Source organism: Pteropus vampyrus, unplaced genomic scaffold, assembly GCF_000151845.1.
Source record: "Pteropus vampyrus isolate Shadow unplaced genomic scaffold, Pvam_2.0 Scaffold71, whole genome shotgun sequence".
In the NCBI taxonomy this organism is placed as follows: Eukaryota; Metazoa; Chordata; class Mammalia; order Chiroptera; family Pteropodidae; genus Pteropus; species Pteropus vampyrus.
This window is the reverse complement of record NW_011888852.1, coordinates 5,099,038-5,126,195: the sequence shown is the minus strand read 5'-3', so window position 1 is coordinate 5,126,195 and position 27,158 is coordinate 5,099,038. Positions and strand designations below refer to the sequence as shown.

General features: G+C 34.8%; 3 protein-coding genes across 8 annotated transcripts in view; 2 read left to right on the top strand and 1 right to left on the bottom strand.

Annotated features, from left to right (window-relative positions):
* Positions 1–17,282, top strand: part of SUPT20H (SPT20 homolog, SAGA complex component) — a 36,661-nt gene extending 19,379 nt beyond the window's left edge. The window contains exons 15-25 of the mRNA XM_011361840.2: positions 4,430–4,456; positions 4,996–5,028; positions 5,601–5,718; positions 6,273–6,375; positions 6,492–6,650; positions 8,380–8,686; positions 9,186–9,340; positions 11,342–11,397; positions 13,234–13,425; positions 14,406–14,511; positions 16,792–17,282. Coding sequence (XP_011360142.1) covers positions 4,430–4,456; positions 4,996–5,028; positions 5,601–5,718; positions 6,273–6,375; positions 6,492–6,650; positions 8,380–8,686; positions 9,186–9,340; positions 11,342–11,397; positions 13,234–13,425; positions 14,406–14,511; positions 16,792–16,892 — 1,357 coding nt within the window. The 3' untranslated portion in view covers positions 16,893–17,282. The remainder of the gene's footprint in view (positions 1–4,429; positions 4,457–4,995; positions 5,029–5,600; positions 5,719–6,272; positions 6,376–6,491; positions 6,651–8,379; positions 8,687–9,185; positions 9,341–11,341; positions 11,398–13,233; positions 13,426–14,405; positions 14,512–16,791) is intronic.
* EXOSC8 (exosome component 8) lies at positions 17,195–23,618 on the bottom strand. Its single transcript, XM_011361838.2, has 11 exons — positions 23,499–23,618; positions 22,445–22,481; positions 22,149–22,212; positions 21,267–21,340; positions 20,090–20,135; positions 19,294–19,399; positions 19,157–19,202; positions 18,346–18,442; positions 17,957–18,077; positions 17,758–17,864; positions 17,195–17,410 (listed from the first exon to the last, which is right to left on the bottom strand). Exons 1-11 carry the CDS (start codon positions 23,513–23,515, stop codon positions 17,295–17,297), a joined length of 831 nt encoding a protein of 276 aa, XP_011360140.1. The 5' UTR covers positions 23,516–23,618; the 3' UTR covers positions 17,195–17,294.
* ALG5 (ALG5, dolichyl-phosphate beta-glucosyltransferase) overlaps positions 23,210–27,158 on the top strand; it is a 41,978-nt gene continuing 38,029 nt past the window's right edge. For 2 of the 6 annotated variants that reach the window (XR_895973.2, XM_023531599.1), the window contains exons 1-2: positions 24,545–24,715; positions 24,936–25,094. Coding sequence is in view for 3 of the 6 variants with exons in the window: in XM_023531599.1 (XP_023387367.1) it covers positions 24,638–24,715; positions 24,936–25,094 (237 nt within the window). In the remaining 3 variants the exon portion in view is untranslated. Of the gene's footprint in view, positions 23,337–23,753; positions 23,877–24,544; positions 24,716–24,935; positions 25,095–27,158 lie in introns of those variants that run through there. The other 4 variants (XM_011361835.2, XM_023531601.1, XM_023531600.1 and 1 more) reach the window with 4 other exon arrangements.

The window sequence follows — 27,158 nt, the reverse complement described above, 5'->3', positions numbered from 1 at the left end:
AAAGAATCTTTTTTAAAAAACAAAATAAGTTTTTTTTTAAATCATCTGCTCAGTTTTAGAAGCTATATTCTTTCACCACATTAACCTGTGTAAGACTGTAAGACTGTAATACTCCTTAATTTAGTTCTGCATTTAGAGCAGGAATAATAACCAAAGAATTTTGAAATTTGGGGAAAGATGGTACATACTACATTATATGTGTAAAATGTCTCTGTTTTTTGTTTCATACTATCTTATCATAGTTTTCTGATAATGCTTCTTTCTTCAAACTGGGTAAATTTAAAAAATAATATTAGAGCGGTGGCCAAGATGAGGAACCTTGGATGGTATTCTTTGCTGATCCATAATACACATGAGCTATAAAATGCTTTAAAGACAGAAAAGAGATCTTTTGATGAGACGTCCCGTTATGTCTTTTATTTTCTTCTGCATTCCTTTGTATTATTCATTCAACTCTTTATAATTGGTTAGGTTTTTTTTTTTTTAAAACATGTTTGCTCTTTTTCTGCATCCTTCTCAGGCTAGCACATGTACTATTCTTTTTATCTGTGATTTTTTTTTTTAATTTGTGAAAAGCACAAAGCCAAAATCATCAGAAGTAGATGGTATATACAACTTGAGAGAGTAAGCCATCTTATTGTTTTGGTAACTTATATGCTTTTCCAGGAATCCAGTCTGAGAAGAGAGGTTTAGTGTAAATACCAAAGGGTGGAGTTTAGCTTTAGAGGACAGGGTGGCTATACAAAGCAGTGCTTCCCAAACTTTAATGTAAATACAAATCTTGCTTGTTAAAATGCAGATTCCAATTGAGCAAACTTGGACTTGAGCCTGAGATATTGTAGTGCTGACAAGCTCTTAGGTTGTGTGGAACTGGGGTCTACAGACCACACTTTAAGTAACAAAACTTTAATACAAAATTTCTCAGTCTAACTGATCAGAAAAATAATTTAGGGTGCCCGTTAAACATACAGAGACAGGCCCCACTTCACACCTGCTTACTGAGTCAGGTCTCCAGGGGCGGGACATAGAAATCTAAATTTTTACTAAGTGCTCAGGTGCATCTGTTACTTTTAAGATCATGGTTACCAGGAAGATAACGAGCATTTGATTTGCACAGACTAATAGGAAATATACAAAATATACGGCCCAAGTCTGACTAGAAAATGGAAAATATTCATAAAAATTTTATCAATTATAATTTTACTGTTCTAGTTGCCTTCTACTTTTGTCCCCACTGTTACATGACAACTCTCATTTCATTGAAAACCCAGCCAAAGGAGAAGGTCCTGGTCCTAATCACCTCTCTGACACTCCATTCTTCCTGACAGTTTTCCTGAAGGACAAATGTTTTATCAGTTTATGGAATAAAAAGAGGCACTGTCCAAGAAAGCACCTTGTTTATTATGTTTATTTAGTGGCAAGGAGGTTCTAATTTTGTTTTATTTTTAAAACCAGTTTAATTTAAATGTATCAGTAGAGTTTTAAATTACTTAAGCAAAGTAGTTGATGATGTTAGTGATTTAATAATTCTCATGCTAGAAAGTATACAGTTAAGTTAGATTCTTCTCTTTGGTCATAATATTGATTCCATTATATCCGGTGTCTCTTGGTTTGATTGCTTAGGTGGAGAAATATGCTAAAGTGGAAAAGTCTATCAAATCTGATGACTCACAACCAACAGTTTGGCCAGCCCATGTAAGTAACCGTTACAGTCCTAATTTCTAATGATGCTGTTTCTAATGTGGGGTCTGAATTTATTAAACATGAAGTACAGGTTCCTTTAGTTTGGGATTTTTTTTGACAGTTTTCTTTTTTTCAATGAGTTGACATTCAATATTATATTAGTTTCAGGTGTACAGCATAGTGGTTAGACATTTGGGATCTTTTTAAAAGGACTTTCTGGGTGGTCATTAAAGGAAGGAACAATTATTTAGTTTTGTCTTGTAAGGTATGGTTTCCAGTTTAAAAGGCAATTTTACTTTTGGTGTCATTTTGGTAATTCTGATATGTTTTTCAAGTTAGTAACTAGTAAATTCTAAGTATGTCTTTTAAGAGAAATATTCTCTAAATTTTTCTATCTGCAATAACTTCTTAAAGGAAGAAATAGACACAATGTATTGACTAAAGTGAATCTAAGAGTGAAATGATGAGAGATGTATGTGCAATAGTAAAAAGACTAATGACAAATAGAAACAGATCTGCCTTCGAAAGTTTTATTCTCTTAATGTTTACATCCATATATATGAACTTATGCTGTATTTCACTCAGGCTTTGTTACCTTAATCTCCTAGTGGAACTCTCATTTGCAAAGTATCACGTGAAAAAGAATTCTGGGCTTTATTCTCTCAGGCAGTCTTAAACAGGTTTATATCCTATGTGCCATATGTTTTCCTATTGGCAGATGTGTTTTGTGTCATTTATACTTGATTTTTGTTAATTCCATATATGTTTACTGATGATTTTTATCTAGGTGTCCACGAGAAATTTCAAACCTAAAGAAATGTTTTAAAAAGTTTATTTGAGCCAGAACTGAGGGCCAGACCCAGAAGCAAAATCTCAAGGCTTGAGAATATGCCCTAAAGAATAGCAGTTTTACAGTTTATTTTATACATTAGAATAAAAGAAGGCAGAAGAAAGGTTACATTAAATCCATTGGTTAAAGAGGCAGGAGAAGGTAAATTGGGAAAATCTAGGATTGGATAAAAAGTAAAACGGGGATATACATATTTCTTTTACATTGATTGCTGCAGGATTGCTAACCTACGTGGTTTACAGAGGTATGTGGGTAAAAGATAATCGTAAAGAATTTGGGGGTCTCATCCCAGCACTAGGGTGTTTGGAGATCTGGAGAAAATATTGTTCTGACCCTTAAGTATGTTATCCAAGATGCACAAAAACAGTGGATAAGGTTTGTTCAAAGTAAAGATTATCATATTTCAAAGTAAAAATTATCATATAGGCCTTCATTATAACATGCTCTATTAGTTTTTATGATCAGAACATCCCCTGTGGTTACTTTCAGTTACTGAGTTTTTCAGGCTCTGCTAGGTGGCCCCTTTTCATTCATACTGGGATGCTCTGCCTTTTATAGGATATAAAAGATGATTATGTGTTTGAATGTGAAGCCGGTAATCAGTATCAGAAAACAAAGCTGACCATTTTGCAATCACTTGGTGATCCACTTTACTATGGTAAAATTCAGCCATGTAAAGATGATGAAGAAAGTGACAGCCAGACGTCTCCATCCCAGTGAGTGTTCTGTTAAATATATTTAATTTACAAATATCAGCCATCAGATTGTATTTAGCAACTACTAATAAACTGTTAATGAATACAAATTTCCCCTTGGAGATTCATTTGTTAATTAAATACTTCAATTAGATTTGGCAGTAGACCTAAGTAAGCTTAAATTGTAGATACCATGCTGTCCAAGAGTTATTTATAATAACAGTAAATGAAAAAAACTAATAGCATAATTTATACTAGCTTTGAAGGAAATGCCTATGAAATATCCCTCTTGGTATATTTATGTGTTGTCATTTAGACTTTAACCTCTCTGTGAGCTTGAGGTGTTTCCGGGTAATGGTCTATTTAAATGAGAAGCAAGTTTACTATATATGTAAAATCTGTTGAAGATGCTAGGTATTTCAGCACTACATTAAGGACTCAGTGCTTAATGTAGTTACTGGCTCTAGAAATATGTATAGTTGATCTTCCTAAATTTAGGAGCTATGTGTATTTAGTACAAGCTACCAGTATTTAGTTTTGTTTTTATTTTTATCTTTTTAATCAAATTGATGCTGTTTTGAAAAGAAGTAAAAAGGAGCTCAGCAGAAAAAAAGCAGGGGCCAGGTCTATGTTAAGTCATTTACAAAACATTTACTTAAACAAAATACTAATTGAAATTGCAGCAGAAAGATTTTACAGAATAAACCTCACCATTACCTAAATAAAAGTCGATGGAAGGGAAATGGTAGCAGTCAGGGAATCCTTAGCTAATTTTTTCACATAACAGTGTTCTGTTGCATAATAAGTGAAAGATCAGTTATTTCGATTACTTATCTATATTAAAAAAAATTTTTTCCCTTAAAGATACACATTGATCATTTTAAATAAATTTATTAACTTTTCTTGAGCACGGGGCATGTAACATGTTCTCATTTAAAACAAAATCAGTTCAAAAAAGGCAAATTAGATTTGTTTGACAAGAAAATTGTTTGCTTTTATATCAGGGAGTTGCTGCAAAAATGCTGTGTGATTATTACCTTCCAATCATTCTCCAGACTCATAAATTATTTGATTTAACGATGAAGTTAAAGTTTTTAACCAGGTTTTTTCTTTTTACATTTACCAGGTTTTTTCTTTTTACATTTTTTATTTCAGCTTTTTCTTTTAACCAGGTTTTTTCTTTTTACATTTTTTATTTCAGCTCCTCCACAGATGATCATTCAAATTGGTAATTAAAAAATAAGCTCATTCTTTTAATTTGTTAAGATATCATGTAAATGTCAAACTCTTTAAAAAGACTTAGTAAAGACATCTTATCTGAATTAGCAATAAACTATTCTTGTCTAAAATATATTCTGTGGTCTTGCTGTGTAGACTAATGACTTCCAAAATCAAAGGTTAAAAGTGAGGTTAAAATCAAAGGCTTTGCAAATGTAGTTCAGTGAATTTTGCTGTAGGTGAGATACTTGCAAGAATGTATATAACTTTCAGTCCAAATTTTATGACACTTAAAGTTTCATACCAAAATAAATCTCTCTTTAAATCAGTCATATTATTCACAGAATTATTTTATTGCATGCAAACCTTGGTTATTCCTTCAGTAGTTTAAATGTATTTTAAAATTTTTTTGTCATATCTTGGTAGATTTTAACTCAATTTATAAAATTACTTTCACTAAAATATGGTAGCCTTCAAAAGTAAGCCCAGAGCTCCTTAAGAGAACACTTATGTAATACTTTTCTCTTTTTTCTTTTTAAAACATTTTAGGTTTATTATTGGATCAAAGACTGATGCTGAGAGGTAAAAATACTAGCGTCTTGATATTTGATCTGGATGGATATGAAGAACTTTCTTCTTAGAGGATAGAGAGTACTCCATTAGGCGTCAAAGCTTTGATTTTAGTTATGCCATAGGTATTACTAGGATTTAAAAAAACAGATTAGGAAAACAACAACTGAATAATGTTTAAAATAGTCTTATTTTAAATAAGAAAACTTAGACATAGCTGTTGTAGGTAAGGAAGATGATTTCCAGGTAGCACTTTAATCAGAATGTAAGTGAAAGTGGTAATTTTTTTGGCTGCTTATTGGTTAAATAATCCTGTAATTTCTGTATTGGAAGATACCAAAAATATCTTCCAATACAGATAACACACTTTAGATTGTTAATTTAAATGCAAAATGTTTTGAGCATTAGCTTGTCGATTGAAAAGATTAGAAGAAAGTACTTTTAATAAAAAGGTAAATTGCCAGATTTTAATTTTTTTGTTAATTTTGATGGAACATTTTTAATTGACAGTTATTATTTTCTGTGTAGTAAATTTATGTTTAAAAGAATTAATTAATTCTTACTTTTTTCCCCTAATATTTCAGGGTAGTCAGTCAGTACCAGGAACTGGTCCAGAATGAAGCCAAGTGTCCGGTCAAGATGTCGCACAGCTCCAGTGGCTCAGCCAGCCTGAGTCAGCTTTCTCCAGGGAAAGAAGCAGAAGTGTGTTTGTTTACTTTTTTGCACCTAACATTTTTCGTACTGTTGATTTTTGTGTCTAATTGTTTCTAAAGTAATCTGAGAAATGTTAAGGACTATTTTTTGAGGGGTGGAGGTAATTAATTTTATTTTTACTTTTAACTTTTTTTATTATTTAACTTTTTATAATGGAAATTTTTAAATGTACACGAAGGTAGAGCAAAAAGTATAATGAACACCTGTGTATACTAGTCACCTGGCTTCAACAGTTACTACTTTCCTAGAAAAGATTTAAGGATGAAACTTTGTCTTCATCTTATTCCTCTGCTCTTCCCCCTCAAGCTCCCCACACTTTTACTCAAATGTTTCCTCCATTCTTTACACGCTGTCGGTTATTTCATGGACTTTCTTATGTGAAATTATATTCTTCTGTAACATCTGTAATATCCAACCTATAATCACTAAGGGTGCTTTGCAAAGTTTTAAATTGAGTTCACCTATGAGTTAGAGTGGTATTAATATATGAATTACTGATTTGGCCATAACTAATAAGTATACTTTGCATCACTGTCCTTTAGCAGCCCGAGACCATGTCGGTTCAGTCTTCAGTACTGGGGAAAGGAGTAAAACATCGACCTCCACCCATCAAACTTCCCTCAAGCTCAGGAAATAGTTTCTCAGGTATGACATTTCTTAATTTTCTGTAATCATAATCTGTTTTTAAAACTTTACTCATATTTTGATATTCACAGGATTTTTAATTAGAAATTTAGGAAATGGCTTTTATATTCTTCTAGGTAACTATTTTACGCCACAGCAGGCCAGCAGCTTTCTGAAATCTCCAACTCCTCCTCCCGCTTCTAAGCCACCAAGTCTTTCTCGGAAGTCATCTGTGGATCTCAATCAAGGTAGCATGCTTTCTCCAGCTGCCCTGTCACCTGCCAGTTCATCACAAAGTGAGTCATAATGTAAATTCTTCATTAACTTTTCATAAGCTTTAGTGTGTTTCTTAAGACACCTTTTTTTGACCAGTGGAATAGTGAAATCTGAAAGTACTGTGTACCCAAAATATGTAAGTTTTGAGAACCTTCAGACTTCTTGTTGATTGTATGTATTATGTGTTTAATGTAATTGTATGTTTTTCTGTATGTATGCACTTTGTGTATACCTTTCTTATAGACTTAAAACCTACACATCTCCTTTAAAAAAATACTTGATAGTTAAATGTGGCAATAAGATTCCAAATACTTTTTAGGACCATTTTACATTTTATGTAAACTAGGCAGCTTATATGAAAAAAAAAGTCATAACAGTTGTTGCTGCAATCTTAAGAATATTTGTATATGTAAGAAGCCAACTAGTTCCAAGGTGGTGATAAAATAAACTGAAAGCCAGTTTTTCAGAAACACTCCTACACTCTTATAAATTGTTGTCAATTACTAAAACCTGGTGATGATCATAAAGCATTATTCTGAAGAAATTAAAATGTACTGAATACTTTTTCTTTTTTTTTTCTTTTTCTTTTTTTTTCTTTTTTTCTTTTTTCTTTTTTTTTTTCTTTTTTTACCATCAGGAAGAGTTATATTAGAATTCTAGCATTAGTTTGGGAGAATTTCTTCGGATTAATAAGTACCTGAGATATTTAGGTACCAATTTGCAAAAAAGCATTTCCATTTTTTTAGATATTTTTTTAATCGATAACTGAAGTGTGCTGAGCATTTTAGTGCACTGCACAGTGATAGGGTGGTCTTTGCATTAGATAGAAACATCTTCATCTTGATAGCTCAAAAGGTGTAATTTTTCTGCCTTCTTGTTTTGCACAAAGAAAATTTATAAATTTCCTGAAAGTCTTATTCACACTTCTTATGTTGTGGGTATGGATTATGTTAATCTACTGCACACAGTTGTTACTTTAAGTAAGGGTTGAGTGACAGCTTCTGGACATTCACATTTCTTTCCTTTCTTTCTGCAGGACATGAAAGCTAAAAAAGAAAACACCTCAAGAGCTTTTGGTTTTATTTTTTTGTTTTTTGTTTTTTATTTTTTTATTTTTTTTTTAAAGTTGATAAACTGTGCATACTTCATTCACAACAGATTTTCTATACATTCTACATTTAAACAGAAGTACACAGTTACTGTTAAAGATGCAGTATTATCTATCAAATATTTACTTTATAACTGTTTTGTAAATTTTCAGGATAAACTTGATGTGTTAGGAATTAAACATGTTTAGGTGCCAAATATGATTGTTAACCATATATAATTTATTAAATATGTTGAGTTTATCTCAGACTGTTAGAGAAAATAAGCAATATTTTTAAATGAAGTCCTAAATTAGTGAAATCATAAGTAACAAAAATTAATTTGAATTCCTTTTAAACTTTTAGGCCAAAGGTAGCATATAGGAAAATAACTTTTAAAGGAGTACTGTGGTAGAATACAAATGTATATTTTTACTGTTACTGTAATAGTATCGAATGGGATTTTTAGGTGATATACTGCATCCTTAATTGTAATTGAGTGTAGCAACACTCATGTATCATGTGTAGAAATTAACACTTGCAGTTAACTGCTTAAAAAAACTGAAACAAATTGTCAGTGCTAAGTAAGATTCCATTAACCTTCTTTTAAAAAGGACTGGCCATTTATAACAAACTAGCAATTTTTATTTTTCTCAATGAGCAGGATCTGGAACTCCTAAGCCATCTACTCCTACACCAACCCCTTCATCGGCCCCACACCCTCCTGATGCTCAGAGCTCAACTCCTATTGCCCCTTCAGCCACCCCTACTCCCCAAGATTCAGGCTTCACCTCTCAGCCCACTTTGTTAACTCAGTTTGCTCAGCAGCAAAGGTCTCTGAGCCAGGCAATGCCTGTAACAACCATTCCTCTTTCCACCATGGTAACATCTATAACTCCAGGAACCACAGCCACCCAGGTCATGGCAAACTCTGCTGGACTTAACTTCATCAATGTAGTGGGCTCTGTTTGGTAAGTTTACATCGATGCCCTGATTTTTTTTTTAAAGATGCTCTTACCAATCTGAATGAATTCTTATTTATGAAGTTAAGAACAAATTATTACTGAAACTAGAAAGAAAATAGATAGGCTAGAAGCAGTCTCAACAAGTATGTTTTATTTTAGGTGTTACATCTATTACCTGCACTAAGACAGTACTACTACACATCAACCGTAGTAGTTTTAGATTTTCCTGTTTGTTCTCCATCACCATTTTTTAATAACTTGATTGGTGCTTTACTCTTTCAAATTATGTTTTAAACCTTGATAAATATATATAGAGTACCTAATTTTAGCCAACCTTGGTGTCACTTTTCAGCATAAAAAAATGAAACAGCTTTAAATTGATATTTTAGATAGGATTATGTAATTGTGTGTGTTGAGTCGTTTGTTTTTTAATCTGAGAAATTATTATGTGGCTGATTTTTCCTTTTGTAGTGCAAGTTTAATGCTTTGTTGTTTTCTTCTGCAGTGGAGCTCAGGCTTTAATGAGTGGTTCAAACCCTATGCTGGGCTGTAACACTGGTGCCATAACTCCTGCAGGAATAAACTTGAGTGGCCTTCTTCCCTCAGGAGGCCTGCTACCAAATGCATTGCCTGGTGCAATGCAGGCAGCTTCTCAAGCAGGTCAGAATATTGGAAATAATAATCTCTAAAAAAATTAAAGTACGTGCTAATGCAAAAACATCATTTTAAGGGTATTATTAAAGCCAATTTAACTTTCTTATTTCATGAAGTATCATGTGAAAAAGGCTTTTTAAATGAAAGGCTTTCATTTCAAAAGTCTTTAAAGTTCTGATACTTGAATTAAAAACCATCTAGCATTTAACTTTTGTTAAGAAACTAGCTAAGCCTGTAAGTCTATGCATATTGTATCTTTGCCTTCCAAACATCATAATAAAATTAACATTGATAGTCTTATTGTTGTCAGTGTAGTCTTATTCCAATGAAAGAAATATATTTTGAAAACATACCTTGTGCAAGAAAGGCAACATAGCATGGCAGTTAAAAGCTGAGGTCCTGGAGCCAGATGCCTGAATTTGAGTCCTGGTTGTGCAGCTTACTAGCTGTGTAATCGTGGGGAAGTTGCCTTTGTGCCTCATTTTTCTCATAAATATAATAGGAATAATAATACTTTACACCTCATAATTGTGAAGATTAAATGAGTATACAGAAATGAAGCATTGTAGACCTAAGCATTCAAAAGTATTGTCATTATCATCATTAGCAGTAGGAGTTGTAGCAGAGTAGTATTTATTACGTGTACTAGAAAACAGTTCCAACTACTTGTGTGTGTTATTTTTTAGTGCTCTTTAAGAGAATATAATATCTTGGAACAGTCCAGTTTCTTAACTGGTAAAACAAACGACATAGAAAAATTCATTAAAAACTTGTATGACTTAAGAAAGAGAACCTAAAGAATATCATTTACATATGTTACAGATTGTTGTGATTTCCTAATTCTGGCCAGTGTTCTTACTTTCATGTGCATAAATGTGGAAATGGAATCAAATGTTGAATTTAGAATATATTTACATGTAACTCCCAGTTACATGTGGCTCCAGATGCTATGGAGCCTAAAAGAAGTCAGTTTTTCTCCCTTAGCCTGTTTCATTTGCTCTAAAAGGGGAGTAAAGATATCTAACAATAGTAGGTACTTATGAAAAATAAATGAAGTGATATGAAAGTGCCTTTGGTAAGCTATAAAGCGTTATACAGATGTCATCTACCTTTAAAGGGAATTAATGTCAGTTCTTATGAGAATTCCTGAGGAAAATCAGTATTGCCATATTTTCATCTGATTATGCTATATCAACAGTGAATTTCCTGCCTCTTATTTATTTATTTATTTTAATAACAAGCACCTGCTTAGAGGACTAGATACTTCTTAAATTAGTGTAGAAATCATGTATATCGTTAGTGAGCAAAACACATACTTTGAGCCCAGGGTCAGCAAACTACAGCCTATAGTCCAAGCTAAGAATGACGTTAGAAGATATATTTAAAACTAAAACAAAACAAACAAACAAAAAGACTATGCAACAGTGGATATATGTGTCCAGCAAAGCCTACTGAAAAAGTTTGCCAATCTTCTCTGCTTTATGTTGTGTCACAGATTTGGGAGGAATAAGTTCAGAATTAGCATAGCATTGATTCTGACTTTCAGGTTTGCTCCTCACACACAAAATTCACCGTTCTTCGGCATTAATACCAGCATTGGTACTTTAATATTTAATAGCACCAGAGCACGCCGATTCTTAAAGATACGATTATCGTATACGGTAGCACTGCCAGGAGATTCCAACACTGAAAATTTGCATATGCACAACTGTGACAGTTTAATTATATTTCTGGTCTCTACATACTTCTAGGTATAACAGTCAAAGTAGTGATAAAGAAGTCTCGGTTTCTGAAATATGGAATAAAATGTACATGTGGTGCTCCACATCTTTGGTCTCAGTATTGATGGAAATTAGTGAAAACACTTTTTGTTTTTAAGATATTTTAAAAGTATAGGAAATGAAGCATATCTGTGGAGAAAGTCCTTGAAATATATACAAAAGTATTAAATATTTTCAAGTGTAATAGTTTTAATTCCCTGTTATAACCATGAGTTGTATTTAACAGGTGTTCCATTTGGTTTAAAAAATACTTCAAGTCTCAGGCCCTTAAATCTACTCCAGGTAAACCTGAAACACTGCTTTTGATTAGTTTTTATACTTTGATTTTTTTAACAATGTATATTTGTATGTATTAGCACTTGAAATTTTAAGATGGTTCAGAATCTAATGAGGGTGTGGTTAATCATTGCTACCTGTGCATGGTCAAGTGGGTAGGAGAAAGAATGGGTACCCTATACATCACACTTTGCTGCTGAATCAAAAACTAGCTGTTGTAGTGTGGAGAATTGACAACTACCAAGGAGAATACTTGCCGACAGTAGCAGCAGTAGGTATACTTAGAAAGTAATTCCTCTCTCAATAGACATTTTATGCATAAATATATGTATTGCTTTTTGCTTACAACAGATTTTGTGCTTGAAGTAGACATTTTAAAAAATAGGTATGTGTTCTTTTCCTGAGAATGATTTCTTAGCACAGTGCCAGGCACCTGTCATTCAGTAAATGTTAGATTAAGCTTTTGTCTAATGACGAGGTTTTTCCTTACATATTATCAGTGTCAAAGAGATCGAAGGTGGAAAATTAGTTCACATTGTGTGTGACTCAGTATTTGGGTGAGTCATGCTTTAGGTCCTTTAATGATGGCATCTAGTATTAACCTACATTGGAAAACGAATTATCTACATAGAATTTTTAGAAAAGGTAGACATGTATAAGATCTGGAGACCAAATGGCAGAGCTGTGCATTATTGGGAAATAACAGACTGATCAACCCAAACTGGTATTCAGAGATAACAAATGAGGAAATGTGTTTACAATCAAAACTTAAAAACTTATTTCTTTATCCAAGATGCAAACTGTGTCAGTATTATAGACTATAATTGCAGAACAATTTGCTTGTAATTTGGGCAAGCCACAGATCACATTGGTTTATTAGCCAGCATTTCTGTGTGTTGCTGTTGGAATTTCTCTTAGGGCTTAGTCTCAGTAATGAGGAGTGGAATTCCTTAGTAGAACTAATAATAAGGAATAAGAACAATGCCACTTTATAAATTAATTACATTTTGTAACATTTATTATCTGACTCATTGAGGAAGGAAAATTTGACCTGTGTTATGTCCAAATTCACCCAACAATGAGCTATACTAGGTGTAGAGATTTTTGACTCAGGAACATCTTTTTTTGACTACAGACTGAAGAGATCTGTATTTGGTATTTACTTGGACTTTTTCCTAAGTACTTCAATGTGCTTATAACTTAAATCCCTCCAGAATAACATGGAAAAACCATTTGTTTCCTGATGCATTTGGAATGTGTAGTTTTAATTTTTAATATGGAGTTTTCTGCCTTTTAAAACGTTTTTTACAAGAATATGAATTAATTTAGGTTCACGATAACAGCAAGTAATGTCTCCAAACTAAACGTGGACATCTAATGGACTTTATTTCCAGCTTTGGAATTTCTCATATAGTATAGTGTATAAGCATCCATGCATTTCATTTGGCAAAGCTAAAATAAATCTTGAGAGATGAATTTTCACAAATGTATATCTGATTTTTCACTAGCTTTTTGTTTACACTTTCTAATGCACTTGATGCTATTTTGTATTGAGGCATAAGAAGAGTTAAATAAAAGCAGTGCGTATCTGGGTATCTAACGTGAAGCAGGAAGATTTATGTTTGAGAGTATTAACATACTCTAGAGTCCTCAGTAATAGCCCTTAAAAATTATTTTTAAATAGACCTTTTTTTTTAGAGCAGGTATCTTGTTTTCATTTTTGTTCACTGCTTCCTCAGTCCCTAGAAGAATGCCTGACACAGGGAATGCTCCAAAATTATTAGTGGAATAAAGAAATTTAAATATGTGAAATTGGCTAATTCTTGTTTAAATTCTTAATAGCTTCCAGGTGGTTCACTAATTTTCAACACTCTGCAGCAACAGCAGCAGCAGCAGCAGCAGCAGCAGCAGCAACAGCAGCAGCAGCAACAGCAACAGCAGCAGCAACAGCAGCAGCAACAGCAGCTTTCCCAGTTTACACCCCAGCAACCTCAGCAGCCCACAACTTCTAGTCCTCAACAGCCAGGGGAGCAGGTATATGCTTTTCTATTTTCCGTATGTTTCGTATTGTAACTTTTTTTGTTATTCTGAACATATTTCAAGTTCTTTTATTTACTTTGTTTCAACAAACATTTCTTATACTGTTTTTCTTTGTTAACAGTAGTAGCAGTCTGTTATTGGGTTCCTACTTTTAATTCTCAGGACAGCCATACTGAATACATTATGTCACTTTCATCTTTCATGGTATGAAAAAATTCAGATGAATAACTTGCTCAGGGCCATACAGTGAATTGGCAGAGCAGGGATTCAAACCCAGGCTTATATTTTCTACCTAGTCCTCATCCTTCTGTTTATAGTATTTTATCTCTACTTGAATAGAGATGTCCCTATTATCATGAAGCTTAGGGCAGAGGGGAAATAGACAAAAAGAAATATTTGTATATTGTCAAACAATGAAATTTAAGAACCGCAGTGAATTTAAAGTAGAAGGAACTACAGATTTTTCTGAACCTTTGCTACACTTTGGAATCTTCTTGGAAACTAAAAGATACTGAAACCTGGGTCCCACACCCAGCATTTCTCTTAGCTCACAATTAAATATGACATTTTACCATCAGTCCTTCTAAATATTCCTTTACAAGCTATGTACCTTTTATTTCCTTTTCCGATGTAATGTGCTTACTAGAAATTCCAAAACTATGTTGCAAAAAGGGTTTTAAGCTTTAAAAAATAGATTTGGCAAAGCTTTACAGAGAAGCCTTAGGAATTATTAATAGAACATCAAATAATAAACCAAAATAATCAATTATGAAAAATTAAGTTTTATTCCTTTCAAAATACCATAAATTCATTCTTGCTAATTCTAAATACCTTTTAAGTCTTTTCATTATGTTACTCTTTTTACAAGACTTAGTCTAATGTTGATATTTTTTTCTTATATAGGAAAAAGTACAATTTCTTTTTACCAACACTAACTTTTTCTTTTTTTACAAGTAATGTATTTTTTTATTCAGGGTTCTGAACAAGGTTTAACCAGTCAAGAACAGGCCTTATCTGCTCAGCATGCTGCTGCTGTTAATCTTGCTGGAGTAGGAAGTTTTATGCAGTCACAGGGAGCTGGTTGGTATCTTCTTAACTCCATAAATTGAATTTCCTAAGTATCTAATCTAGTTGGGAATCTCCTCTTTTTAGTTTCTTCTTTTCCTTCTCTTGCAAGCATTAACTAGGAAAAAGTATAGTTGTATTTAATATGTCAACTATTAAATCGACTGATAGCCCGCCAAGATTTTTTTCCATTGACAGTAATTAAAAGTTCTACATATGTTAACAGCAGTTGTGTTTTCCTCGTTACGATTTGTTGGCAAAATTTTAAACAATTATGCAGCAGCTTATTAAGAGGCTACCAAAGCTGTTTAATTAACTCTTCAGTTTTCCTGGGTTGTTGAGACTGCATTTATAGATTATATAATCTATTGTCTCATTCTGGTAGCTTATAGTTACACAAATTAAGATCTAATGTCAGTAGCATAACTTCTGTAAGCAACTTTTTTCTCATTTGTAAAAAATGAGATTATACTAAATGACTGCTTACCACTTCCAACAGTAAATGGTAAACCAAAGATTTACCTTTATTGAAGATTGTCTACAAGGACAGTACTTGTAACTTCACATTTCATTAAAATCAATAAGCTACATGTATATGCCGTGGTAGTTTGAATGAGTGATCATGTTGGTAACATTATGAATTATCACTAGGCTTACTATACTTTTAGAATCCTGTATAGCTCCCAGTATGTGAATTTAGAACAAGGTCTTATGTACAGTTCTAATTTAGAATTAATGAATTTCCAAATGGAGATTTATGATTATTAATCTACCGCACATTCTGTATTTTCTAAAATGGTGGTATAATTTAGTGGAAAGAACTCTAGGCTGAAAAATCTTACGATCCTTGCTCCAGACCTACCACTAATTGCTTTTGAGTGAGTCACTCAAACCATCTAGGCCTGATATTTCCTCATCTGTATGGGGAAAGGGTTGAACTGATTATTGTGGTCCCACTCAGCTCTAAAAGGAGTAATGCAGTCTCAGTTCACCATGTTTGTTGCTAATGGTATATTCTGGTAACTCATTTCAATATATTTGTTTAAAGCACTTAACGTACAGTATCTACCAGTTTTGTTATTATGGTAGCTTGGATTTCTCCCAATCCCTTTTCTTCTTCACTGGTTATATTTTAAAATAATATACTGCATTTTATATTTTGAAAGAAAGCCTTCTTAACAAAATAGCACTAGTATTAAATTTCATTGAGATGCAGAAAGAGGGATATAGTGCTGAGGCACACCTGTACTCCCTTCCCTTTTATGTCCAGAAAGTTCTATAATCAGTGGTACCCTCAACTAACAGAAGACTAAATTTATTCTGAAATGTCTGTGATTTTTTTTTTTTTTTTTAAGATTAATCATACTGATAACTTTTCTATTATTTCATTTTCTGTGTTGTCCTTTTCTAACCCTGGTAGCCTTCAAACTTTTTGACTGGCCTGCTTTCCCCTTCTCCTCTCTGTAGTGTTGTCTCAGCTTGGCTCTGCCGAGAACAGACCTGAGCAAAGCCTTCCTCAGCAGAGATTCCAGCTCTCCTCTGCCTTTCAACAGCAGCAGCAACAGATACAAGTAATCCAGCAACTTCACTCTGATTACATTTTAAAGATACTCTGCTCCAAAAGTACCTCAAAATACCTTACTTTATAGTTTTATTAAGACTATATATAAATAGGTAAATAATTTAGCAAATTTTATTTAAAAGTCTGACATTTTAGCCAGTCTTCTTGGAGCATATATTTTGTACATACTCTTCGTAATTTAAAATCTTTCATGAAGTGCTGGTGGCACATTAACATCCATTTTTGTAGTTTGCAGTATATTTGAAGATATAGTTGTAAGTGCCAATGGTTAACTTTTTAATATTGTACTGCAGAAAAAGGCAAGTTCCTATTAGTAAATGTCATACCTGTTTTAGAAAAATGTTACTCCACTATTTTAGGAAGTCAGCATATTGTAGTTGACTATCTTTAATATGCAGGGTGGTTTTATATTGATATGAAGTAGCATACAACAAAATGGTAACTGAAGTTGCTGAGTTACTGCAATATAGACTGGCAGGGCAAAGTAACAGAAATACTTTTGAAGTTTACCAAGAATCATTTTTAAAGCCCTCAGCAGGCTTCTGTGCCACTGGTGCTGTTTGATTGTGCATTGTCTGAATGTGGTATAGTCCCTTTTTGTTATCTTGGTGCTTTCTCCCTTTCAGTTTTGTTTTCATCTCTCAGGAAAAGCACCTTTTCACATCAGCCTACATTTAACATAACTTGACTTTTTTGTTCCTTCCGTTTTGCAGCAGTTGCGATTCTTGCAGCATCAAATGGCTATGGCAGCAGCAGCAGCACAAACAGCTCAGCTACATCGTCATCGGCATACAGGCAGCCAGTCAAAAAGTAAAATGAAGAGAGGCACGCCAACCACTCCAAAATTCTGAGTCTTGCATTTTTTTTTTTTTAAACATGAGCATCGAATCAAAAGGTTGAGTTTATACTTCATTTTTGTTTTTTTTAAAATGTGTCAGTATTTGACATTGCTAGATGTACAAAGTATACAGAAGCACAACCCTCTGATTTTTGAAAACAGGGAAATGGTTTAATGAACCATTAGGGTTGGTTTGCTTAAGGTACTGCTTTTTCAGAATGGTTTCTTTCACTGTACATAACATAGAAGTGGCCTAAGAAATACTAGTATGAAACATCTTTCAGAAGAATGTAGTTTGATATTTATTTAGTGTAAAAGGTTTGTGCACAGCGTTAACAAATACAGTTTTTACAAATGTTTTGAAAATGTGCTGGTTGTTTATTTGGGTGTCATACTCTTAATTACTTCATCCATCAGTTTTTTTACTTCTTTGTGTCTTGTAACTGCTCGGCTCATGCAGTCCTGAAGTTTACCTCCAGTTAGCCCACTTCCACCTGAAAAATTATTGTGCCAACACTTAATACCTGTTATTTTACTTATAACGATCAACATCATGTCAAACAAAATTCAGTAATGTAAACCAAAGGCATGGTCTCAAGGTTTGCAAGTTATGTTTTAACAAGACCTCCAAGTGATTCTAATGCATGACATAAGTTTAAGAACCTCTGGTAAACAGTATAAAAAAGCAAGGAATTTGAGATAACAAAAAAACTATCCTCTAAACTTGCATTAGGTAAACAGTAAAACATCCCATGTTCCATTGGCCTTTGCTATCGTAATATAAAGAAGTTCACAATGAATTTTCATCTACATATTTAGGACCGAAACAGAAGTAACATGCCTGGTTTGTGAAGACAACATAGCTTGCTTTCCTCATCCATCACCACTGTTAGAGTTCCAGTCGCCAGATGTTCCTCCTCTGCAGTAGGGTCAACTATGAGCAGAGTGCTATTTAAAAAGTTTTTAAGTGTAAGTTATCTATTAAATTTTATTTTAGGATAGTAAATATGCAATTTTTAAAATACACGTGATTAACTTACTCATCAAACACCGCAAAGGAAGTTGCAACTGGATGAGTTCTAATGTTCAAACAACTTTTCTTCTTTAAATTAACTTCTGCTAAAGCAGTTTCTTCATTTATAGTAACTTCAGGCAACTGTACTATAAAAAGTAAATATGCTAAGTAAGTCTCCAGTTTAAGTAACAGATGTGGCTTTCTATGCTTCCTTAATTTACTTTTACCTAATGTTTAAGTTGTCCAGAAGTATTCTTTTTAAAAATTTATCTTAAAACAAGGTAAATATAGTATATATAAATGTTATTCTTTAATTTAGAAACGCTAGAATGATAGCTAAATTTGAAAGTTTAACAAAACAGACAACATTCTGACACATTAATAGGAATATTGCCTTTTATTAAGGTTGCTTACCATTTTTTAAAGCTGCTAACAAAGCAAACGTACAGGCATCCAAAATATTTCCATCATAGTCGAGGCAAATGAGATCACAGTAGAGTACCCAAGCAAGCTAAAATAAAGTTTACACAAAGTTACTGTAAAATAAACCTGGTGAGTAGAACATAATATTTGTATCAACTTACCACTTACCACAGAACCCGTAGACAAGCAAGATAACCTTCAAGGCTCAAAAACTTAACCAAAAACAAAAAATCCCTTTTACCTTTATGAAGTAAAAAACCAAAAGAGTGGACAGGTTTGATAAAAGCTGGCCTTTGATTACCAAGCTAACAAGTGACATACATTTCCATTCCTATTGCCAAGTTAGCAGATGAGAATACTTCTGAAAGTCCCAAATGAAAATCAAAATGTACCTTCCCAAGGAAACCTTAATATGTGAAGTGTTTTAGCATGCGAATCAATATATAATCAAATGAGAAAAGCCTGCAGGTTCTTCTAGTCAACTTAGTTCTAAGTTTCCAAACAGACTTGGAAATTTACAGTGTATATATTCATTCAGCTAAACACATTAGGTGATCAGGTATCAATAACTGCTATAAGATAGAATAAAAAATGAATGTTTGCTGTAGAAGGCAATTAGTTAAAATTGGTGGTTTTTTATGAACTACATAGTTACAGGATAAGACATTTTTACTGAATTCCATCTAAAAACAACACATCCATATTTAAGGCCTCTGGTTTATTTTAATTTCCTTGTTCACTTCTAACCACGAGAAACACTTTATAACTAATAAAAATTCATATATAGCTTTATTCCTCTTACCTTTCCTGGAGAAATGCATAAGTCTTCTTTCTGAATTATCTGTGAACTTGATTTAATGACAAAGAGCACAGTAAATGAAAGGTCAAAACTATCCGAAAATGAATGACAGTCATAGTTTAAAATGACAACTATCTTACTTTTCAATGACATCTGCAATGAACTGGCTAGCCACTTGGGCCTCTTCTCCAGGAGGTCCAGACCGAAATCTCGATGAACACAGAGGTGGTAGATCTACATTAGGAACTGAAAGAAACACTCTGCAGCTGTAAAATCAACTTCACTTCTGGTTTATGGAAGTGTTATTAAATTGATCTACTGAAAGGCAAATGTAGCCACAGACAGGCTTTTCCAAGTGGAAAAAATTGTAACATCAATTATATTATTTTTGGTCTTTATAAGACTTTTAGGCTTAGATAAAATAAAATTTTACTTTTTCAACTTTTCACCCGCATAAATAATACCAAAAAGAACAAAAAGCATTTATTTAAGGCCTAATTCTTCACAACTTTTCTAGATTTTTTTTTTTCCCAAAATACCTCAACCTATAACAAGATAGCCCCCCTATCATACTCAGTTCTGCATTTTTAAAATGTTGGTTTCTACTATAGGGAACAGGTGATCCAAGTCAAGAAAAAATGGTCTAATTGAATCTTTATGGAAACAGAAAAGTTTGCAATTACAGCCCTAAGATTCTATTTTCTTGGTTGTTGACATGTATAAGCAAAAATTGATCAAACAAGTTTGAAAATTTTACAGAATTCTCTACTTCGCTATTATGCTATTATACACAGAAAACTTCAAGAATGTCTGCTTCATTCCTGTATATATTTCTGATTCTTAATTTCTTAAAATCAACTAGTAGGACTAAAGTACAATATTGGCATTAAATGTGTTAAAGTATTTATATTAAAATTACAAAACCATTTAGCTTACCAACATATCCTTTATCAGGGGCATCTGTTGGTGGTGCTGCAAATTCCTATCGAAGCAAACAAATGTTTCCTATGAAAGAAGCTACTAAAAAATTGTAAAGACACCTTAGTAGTCAGTTATGAAAGGCTCTACCAAAGACCTTATTATCTAGTTAACTACCATATTATCTATGCTTGGAAGTCGTGTCGGGGACTCTGGACATTGGCACCAGTCCTCACATTAGCTCTGCAGGGTAACAAGGCAATAACAGCATAGTCCCCTATACTGCTGTGCTACTCATCAAAATTACCTGGGGCTTGTTTAAATACACTGGATTTCTGCTCCACCCTTATTTCCATTCAGTCAGTAACCGAAAATTGAATTTAAACCCCAAAGTGATATAGACACAGCCAGATTTAGGAACTGAGCAAAGGCTGTGGAATCAGGGGGCTCAAATGTCAGACTCACACTATGTAAGTTACTTAACCTCTTACCATTCAATTCACTCATCTGTAAAATGAGAAGTTAATGGGCTTACTTTTAGAGGCTGTTAATGAGAATGAAATGAGATAATGCTGTTCTAACATGAAACCTGGCAGTTAAATGCTCAAATCTTGTTAGATACCACCCAAATTTACTAAAGAATCTCAACTTGCGTGCAGTAAGTCAGAGTAGTCAAAACAGGCTCTAGAGTCAGAGTCTTAAGTTCTATTTGTGAGCCTTATGTTCCTGAACAAGTTACCAAACCTCATGTAAAACAGGAGACAGTGAAATTATACCTCAAGTGATTGTTCTGAGGATTAAACTAGATAATTCTTTAAAACACCTAACATAAGTTGCCTGGAACACAGGTACTCAGTACATGGTATCATTCCCACAACCTTTACTTTTGAACAGTTTCCATTTTCTATACATTAACACAGAGTAAATGCCATCAGTGGATAAAAGGATGTCACCAAAAATCTCTTAATTTGTCAAATGACAACAATTCTTTAAAAAGGTGGTGAGGATTTAAAAAATTGATTTCAGTACATTCAGCACATGTTCATAAATTATAATCGAGTCATTAAACTTGGGTCGTATTATCTAATAAAGATCTGACTGCCAAAACAGTAGAATTACAAGTATATATTATAATCTAATAGTATATGAAGCTAATTTGGTAACTCAAAACTCATTAAGAATATATTAAACTTACTGCTTTAATTCCACAAATAACTGTTGTATTTCCCAGCTTCACTAAAGCAGAACCATCTGCAGTACTAATTGAACCTGAAAAGATATTTAAGCAAAATAAAGTCCATAGAAAGTTTTCATTTTCTATATATTATATCTTGTTACATATCTCAGCTGCTTATGAAAATGTATTCCTGGCTTGTCTTTTTTTTTTTTTAATTATTATTTATGCTTACAGCATCTGGTCTTCCTAGGTGGTCTCCCATTCAAGTACTAACCAGGCCTGACCTTGCTTTACTTCACGAGATCAGACATTAGGCTTGTTCAGGGTAGAATGTCCATAGACCATGGACCATGGCTCCACTGGGGCGTGAGCCCAAGACCTTTTGCATGTAAAGCAGATGTGCTAACAGTCACACTATAGAACCATGTCCATAGCTCAAGTCTTTTTAAAGTGGTATAACTACTTAAAACTATTATTTTAAAAATTATTCACCTTTCCTTGAATTTGAGTCAGTCATTATTCATTCAGTTACAGGACTACTGTACAGGTAAAAATCTCATAACAAAATTATTGGAGTCCCTTACACATAGTAGAATCTGGCTGAAATACTGTTTAAGTAGCTCAAAGAATAAAATTTGGGAATGCCATACAGATAAAACTAGAAAATTCCATGTTTGCAACAAAGTTTAATAAGTGTAAGACATAAAAAAAGCCATGTCTTGGAGATTTAGAAGGAAGGGGGAAAATGCTTTAAACTTTAAAACTTTAAATGAAGAACAATTCAATTGAGAGACTACTGAATTTACAAATAAAAATTCTTTACTAATATTAAAAAAAAAATTCTGTTTTCAAAACTGAAGCAACTTCAACATTCTATTTTAGAACTCAAAATATCCTCACCTATGTTGACAGTTGTGGTTCTGAATTCACCAAGTTCTCTTCCATCAGGACGGCAGTTCTCTTTCTAAGTAAATATACGTGAAAGTGGATAACTACATGTATATTTTACACACAACTAGGTAAAATATATTAAACCTTGTTAACTGAAATTACTTGAAATTTTGAGTTATAATTGACATAACAGTTTCAGGTGTACAATGATACAATTTGATACCTGTATATATGAAAATTGTCTAAAAGAAGCATATGATATTGTTATCAAAAGGCATAACATGTATATAACCACCTTTACTCACCAAAAATCTCCTGTAATACTCCAGAGGTTCCACAGTTCTGAAACGTGTTAAAAATATATCCAAGGTAAGCTAATGAATCTTAACATAAATCCAGACACTGGCATATTTTTAAAGTGTAGTGATGCAGCATAAATCTCCTGAATGTGTAAGTTTCTCTCATAAATTCTGATACTTACTGTTGACGTATAACTTAATCATAAAAAGTAGATACCCTTGTAGCAATCGCTCAACTGCTGTCATTAACTCTACCTTTAACAATTACAGGATTGGAGCCCAAAGCCCTGGGCATCTTTAAAATATTAATCCAGGTGTTTCAAAGTCACTCTCGCTCTGAAGCAGATTCTTAGGAAGTTACATTTTTATTTTATTTAGCATATTCTTTAATTATGACTAGGTAATAAACCATTATAATATTAGTACCTGTGACTTTTAACAACCACAGTATATTTTTGTTTTTACTTAATAGTTGTCGAAAGTGTAGGCTCAGGTACTTTGAAATTCCACGAGTTACAACTGGACTCCCCAATAGATCTTGTTTAACAAAATTAATTTTAAAACAAGTATATGTACATCATTATATCATGAACTCGAGAGTTTATACCAATAGAAACTTTAAATGTAATTGATTTCCTTTGGAATCTTATTTACCCATTTAGAAACTTGACAACGAAAATCTATAGGCTTTGCCAGAGTGGCGCGCGCGCGCATTCACACACACACAAAGGCTTAGGTAGAATCTTAACATGGCGCAATCTTTCCTTTTAGAAATCAATTACAGGAGAGGGCGAATAGAGTGGCATGTGATTCTGATACAGCACTTTTTAAAAGACTACAATTGTGTCTCCTGGAGCTGCACGTCCACTACACACCAAGCCACAAGCGCTCGCGGCAGGTACAGTACGCACAGTCCCTTCTACCCGTCTCACCGATGAGAGGAAACCTACGCCCCTTTCCTCTCACCATGACCACCTCCAGATGAGAAAAATCCCTGCTAAGGGTTAAAGGAAGCCGCTATCCGCCAGGGTACAAACTCTCTCCAACCAACAACACTCACTTGAACCCGGCCGCCATCTTTCCGCCTGGGCGCCTGCGCCGGAGCGACGCCGCGCCTGCGCCGCAGCGACATCGCGCCTTCGGGCCGCGCGCCGGCCCAGCCTCCACACTTTCGCCGCGGGCGCCAGCGCTCTTCCCCCGCTGGAGGGCACACGTTCTAGCCATACGCCCGTCTGGGATTCCTTGCGTTCTATGCGTTTTGACGAATCTGCTGTTATAGAAGCGATAAGCTTCTCTCTTTAGAAATAGTTCAAGACTTTAAGAGAAAAATCGACCTTATAGCAAATGGTCCAATATTGAGTGTGAAGCGTTATTCTAATGTTTCTGCATCCTTTTCCCGTCACTGTCTTACCCTAGCTCAGGGTTTTCCTTCTCCCAGGTAAAGGGCTCCCTGCTTCAGCACCGGTGATCACATAAATTTTCTGTGCGTTTATTATCCGCACCAGGTTACACGTTGGTGGTCCCCGAGCGGGCTCTAGAGGGGCGACTTGTGTTGTTGGTTGTGTCAAGACTCAAGGCTTCCACCTCCTTCCCGGGTAGGGTGGCCAGATAAAATTCAAGACATCCAATTAAATTTAATGTCAGTTTTGAAGTAAATTTTTAGTACTTGAGTATGCACCAAATTGTTATGAGGCTAGTGGGAGCAAGGAAAGTTTTAGAAATAGTGGTGATGGTTGCAGAAAATTGTGAGTGTAATTAATGCCACTGTACTGTACACTTAAAGTGGTCGGTTAAAATAGCAAAAAAAAAAAAAATCAGTTAAAAAAAATTATGTATTATACCAGAAACTTTTAAATGGGTGGGTTGTATGGCATGTGAATTCTATTTTAATAAGGCTTTTAAAAAACTATTAGTTGTTTATCTGAAATTCCAATTAAGTGGACATCTTGTATTTTAACTTGCTTATTCTGGCAACTACTTTGCGACAGTGCACCTCCCTCCGCACGGACTAAGCGCCGGGCACCCAAGAACTGCGTGTTCTTCGCCTGGCCGCGCGAGGGCGCTGTGGGCGGCGGGCGCCCGCGGGGCGGGGCGGGGCCTCTCCGCGGGCTGCTGGGCAGGAGCCGTGGGTGCGCGGCCGGCTTCCGCGTGTGTGTAGGTGCTGGATAGGGCGGCGGCGGGGCGGCCGGGGTATGGAGAATGGTTTCGCTCCCGCTGCAGCTGGTGGTGCTCGGCGCGGTGCTCGGCGCGGCGCTGGCGGCCGCAGCCCTCATCCTGGTGAGAAGAGGGGTTGGGGACCGCCGCGGGCCTGGGCTCACTGCTGTCCTGGAGACAAGGCCCCTGGCGTGCTATCTTCCGCGCTGCGGGTTCTTGGACGTGTCCCTTTTCATCATACTGACCCCACCCCTTGGCCCCAGAATTCCTCTCCTGCAATTTCGAACCCCCATTCTTCCGCTGTTGATTTTTATTTTGGAGTTTTATCTCCCTACATACCAAGAGCCTTGTACCTTTATCCACTCTGGGACGTGGCCATCCAGTCTTAACTCGCCGCCTTGTCCCTGGACCCTCTGCCCATCCCGACCTCTCCAAGACTTCCTCCCGGGTCTGCAGCCTCTGCAGTTCTGGCCCCGCTGGGGAAGTCTTGAGCTCCCAGAAGGTGAGTGTACTCTCAAGACTCCCCTTTACAGATGTGGTTAAGCAAATAGCGGCGACAGAGCACCGACAGGAGCCATCATCTATTACAGATTGGAATAAATCGGTGGATCGAGAAGACCCACTAGAGACACAGGAAGACCAAGATAGGCAAAGCTTGGTGTTACCATATATCTGAGGGTCGTTATGTCCCCCTAAATTTGCTGCCTTTAAATGAGGCGGTATAATAGAATTCAGACTCGGATTTTCTTTGCCATTATTCTAGAAACAAACATTGTAAACACTTGCTGATCCATGAGTAGTAGAAAGTCGGCCAAGTGAACTTTCTCTCATGTAATTTGGAATGAGCCTGTCTGTCCTCTGATTAGTAAATAGAAATGTTTAGGCTTCCTTGACATTCAGCTTAGCAACCAGGAAGGCCACTCTGCCATTGCCAGAAAATTTGTAAACTCAGCTTAGAAACAGTTTAGATTTTTAAAAAAAGCATTGTATCCTGATTTCTTTGCTGATTTGTGTCTGGGTGATAGAGTCTTCTCTTTCCCTTAGTAATATATAGAGATTTTGTTGTTGTTGTTGTTTTCAGGTTGTTGAACAAGTCAGGTTTTTGGCAGGGCAGAGTTTGGCAGAATCCTAGATTGAATCTGCCTTGTGTTGAATTTGCCGCATAGATTTGCTTGTGTACCTTAGGAGTTCGCACTGGAAGTGTTTGTGATCCCACTGGCTTGAAGTGATGATAAGAGCTACCATTTATCGAGTACTGAGAGTATGTTGGGTGTTATACTCAGAGTTTAACAGAATTATCACTTTTGATCTTTAAAACAATACTCACATAAATGTTGTAATTATTAGTTTAATTTGGTGAGGAAACAGGTTGGAGAGACGGTGAGCTCATATACACAGTCGTGGAACACACTCGTGGAACTTCATTTTTTTAAATGCTGGAGCAGGAAATCATTACCAAAAAACTAATCTTATTATACATATGTATCCACACCCCAGTTCCTTTTTTGGATTATTTTGAAGCAAATCCAAGACATAACATTTTATCTGTAAAGCCTCAGTATTTACCTCTAAAGAGAACCTCCCCTCCCCCCCCATTAAAATATAATGGCAATAGAGTTGTTGCAGATTTTTATTTTGAAAGTTAACCATTATTCCGTAGTTTTAAATACCTCAACTTCCCAGTGCCTCATGTATGTCTAGTGTAGTCAGTTCCAGTCCCATTCACACACACTTAGCACTTCATTGATATGTCTCAAGTCTTCATCTATAACAATTTCTCATCCCTTTTTCCTTTATCTTTAATAAGTGGTCATTTGTCTTGTAGACTTTCTCACAATCTGTATTTTACTGATTGCACTCCCTTTGTGCCTTTTAACATCTTACTCTGCCTCTTGAATTTCCTGTAGAGTAGTAGTAGTTACATCTAGAGACTTGAAATGCATATTTGAGTTTTTTAATCAATAAAAGTGTGTGAACGATGCTGAATACTTTTTCTTATCACATCAGCCTGCATATAATGTGTGATTTCTCTGGTATTAAGATGGATCCACGGGTTCAGGAATTGTTGGTATAAGGCACCTGTTATAAAGTTTGTCATTCACCTAATGGTTTTAGCAGTCATTGATCATCAATACCTAAATCCATTTCACTGGGAGTTGCAAAGTGGAATATTCTAATTGTATCATTCCTTCTTCATGTATTGCCAAGAAGCTTATAATGGAAAAGAATGTAATCCTTAGCTATTAGCTATCCAGTTAACCTAAAATACCTTTCATATCTAAAAGGTAAAATAAAAAGCAAATTTTCAAAATAATGAGCTAATTCCCTGGCATCTTACAAAGGTGACCAATTTTTAAATTTTTAGTATCATGAATCCATGATTTAAAACACTTTGTATGTGTTTTAATGGATTGCAGTAATTTGATGCTCAAATCGTGCCATCATAAGCCATTGGGAGCCCCTCACGTTGGCTACTGTGTCCTTCTGGCTTGGCCCTCTTTGTCATTGATGTGCTGTTCCACCATCGTCCATTTCCTGCCCTAGACCTGAATTAGCCATTCTTCCT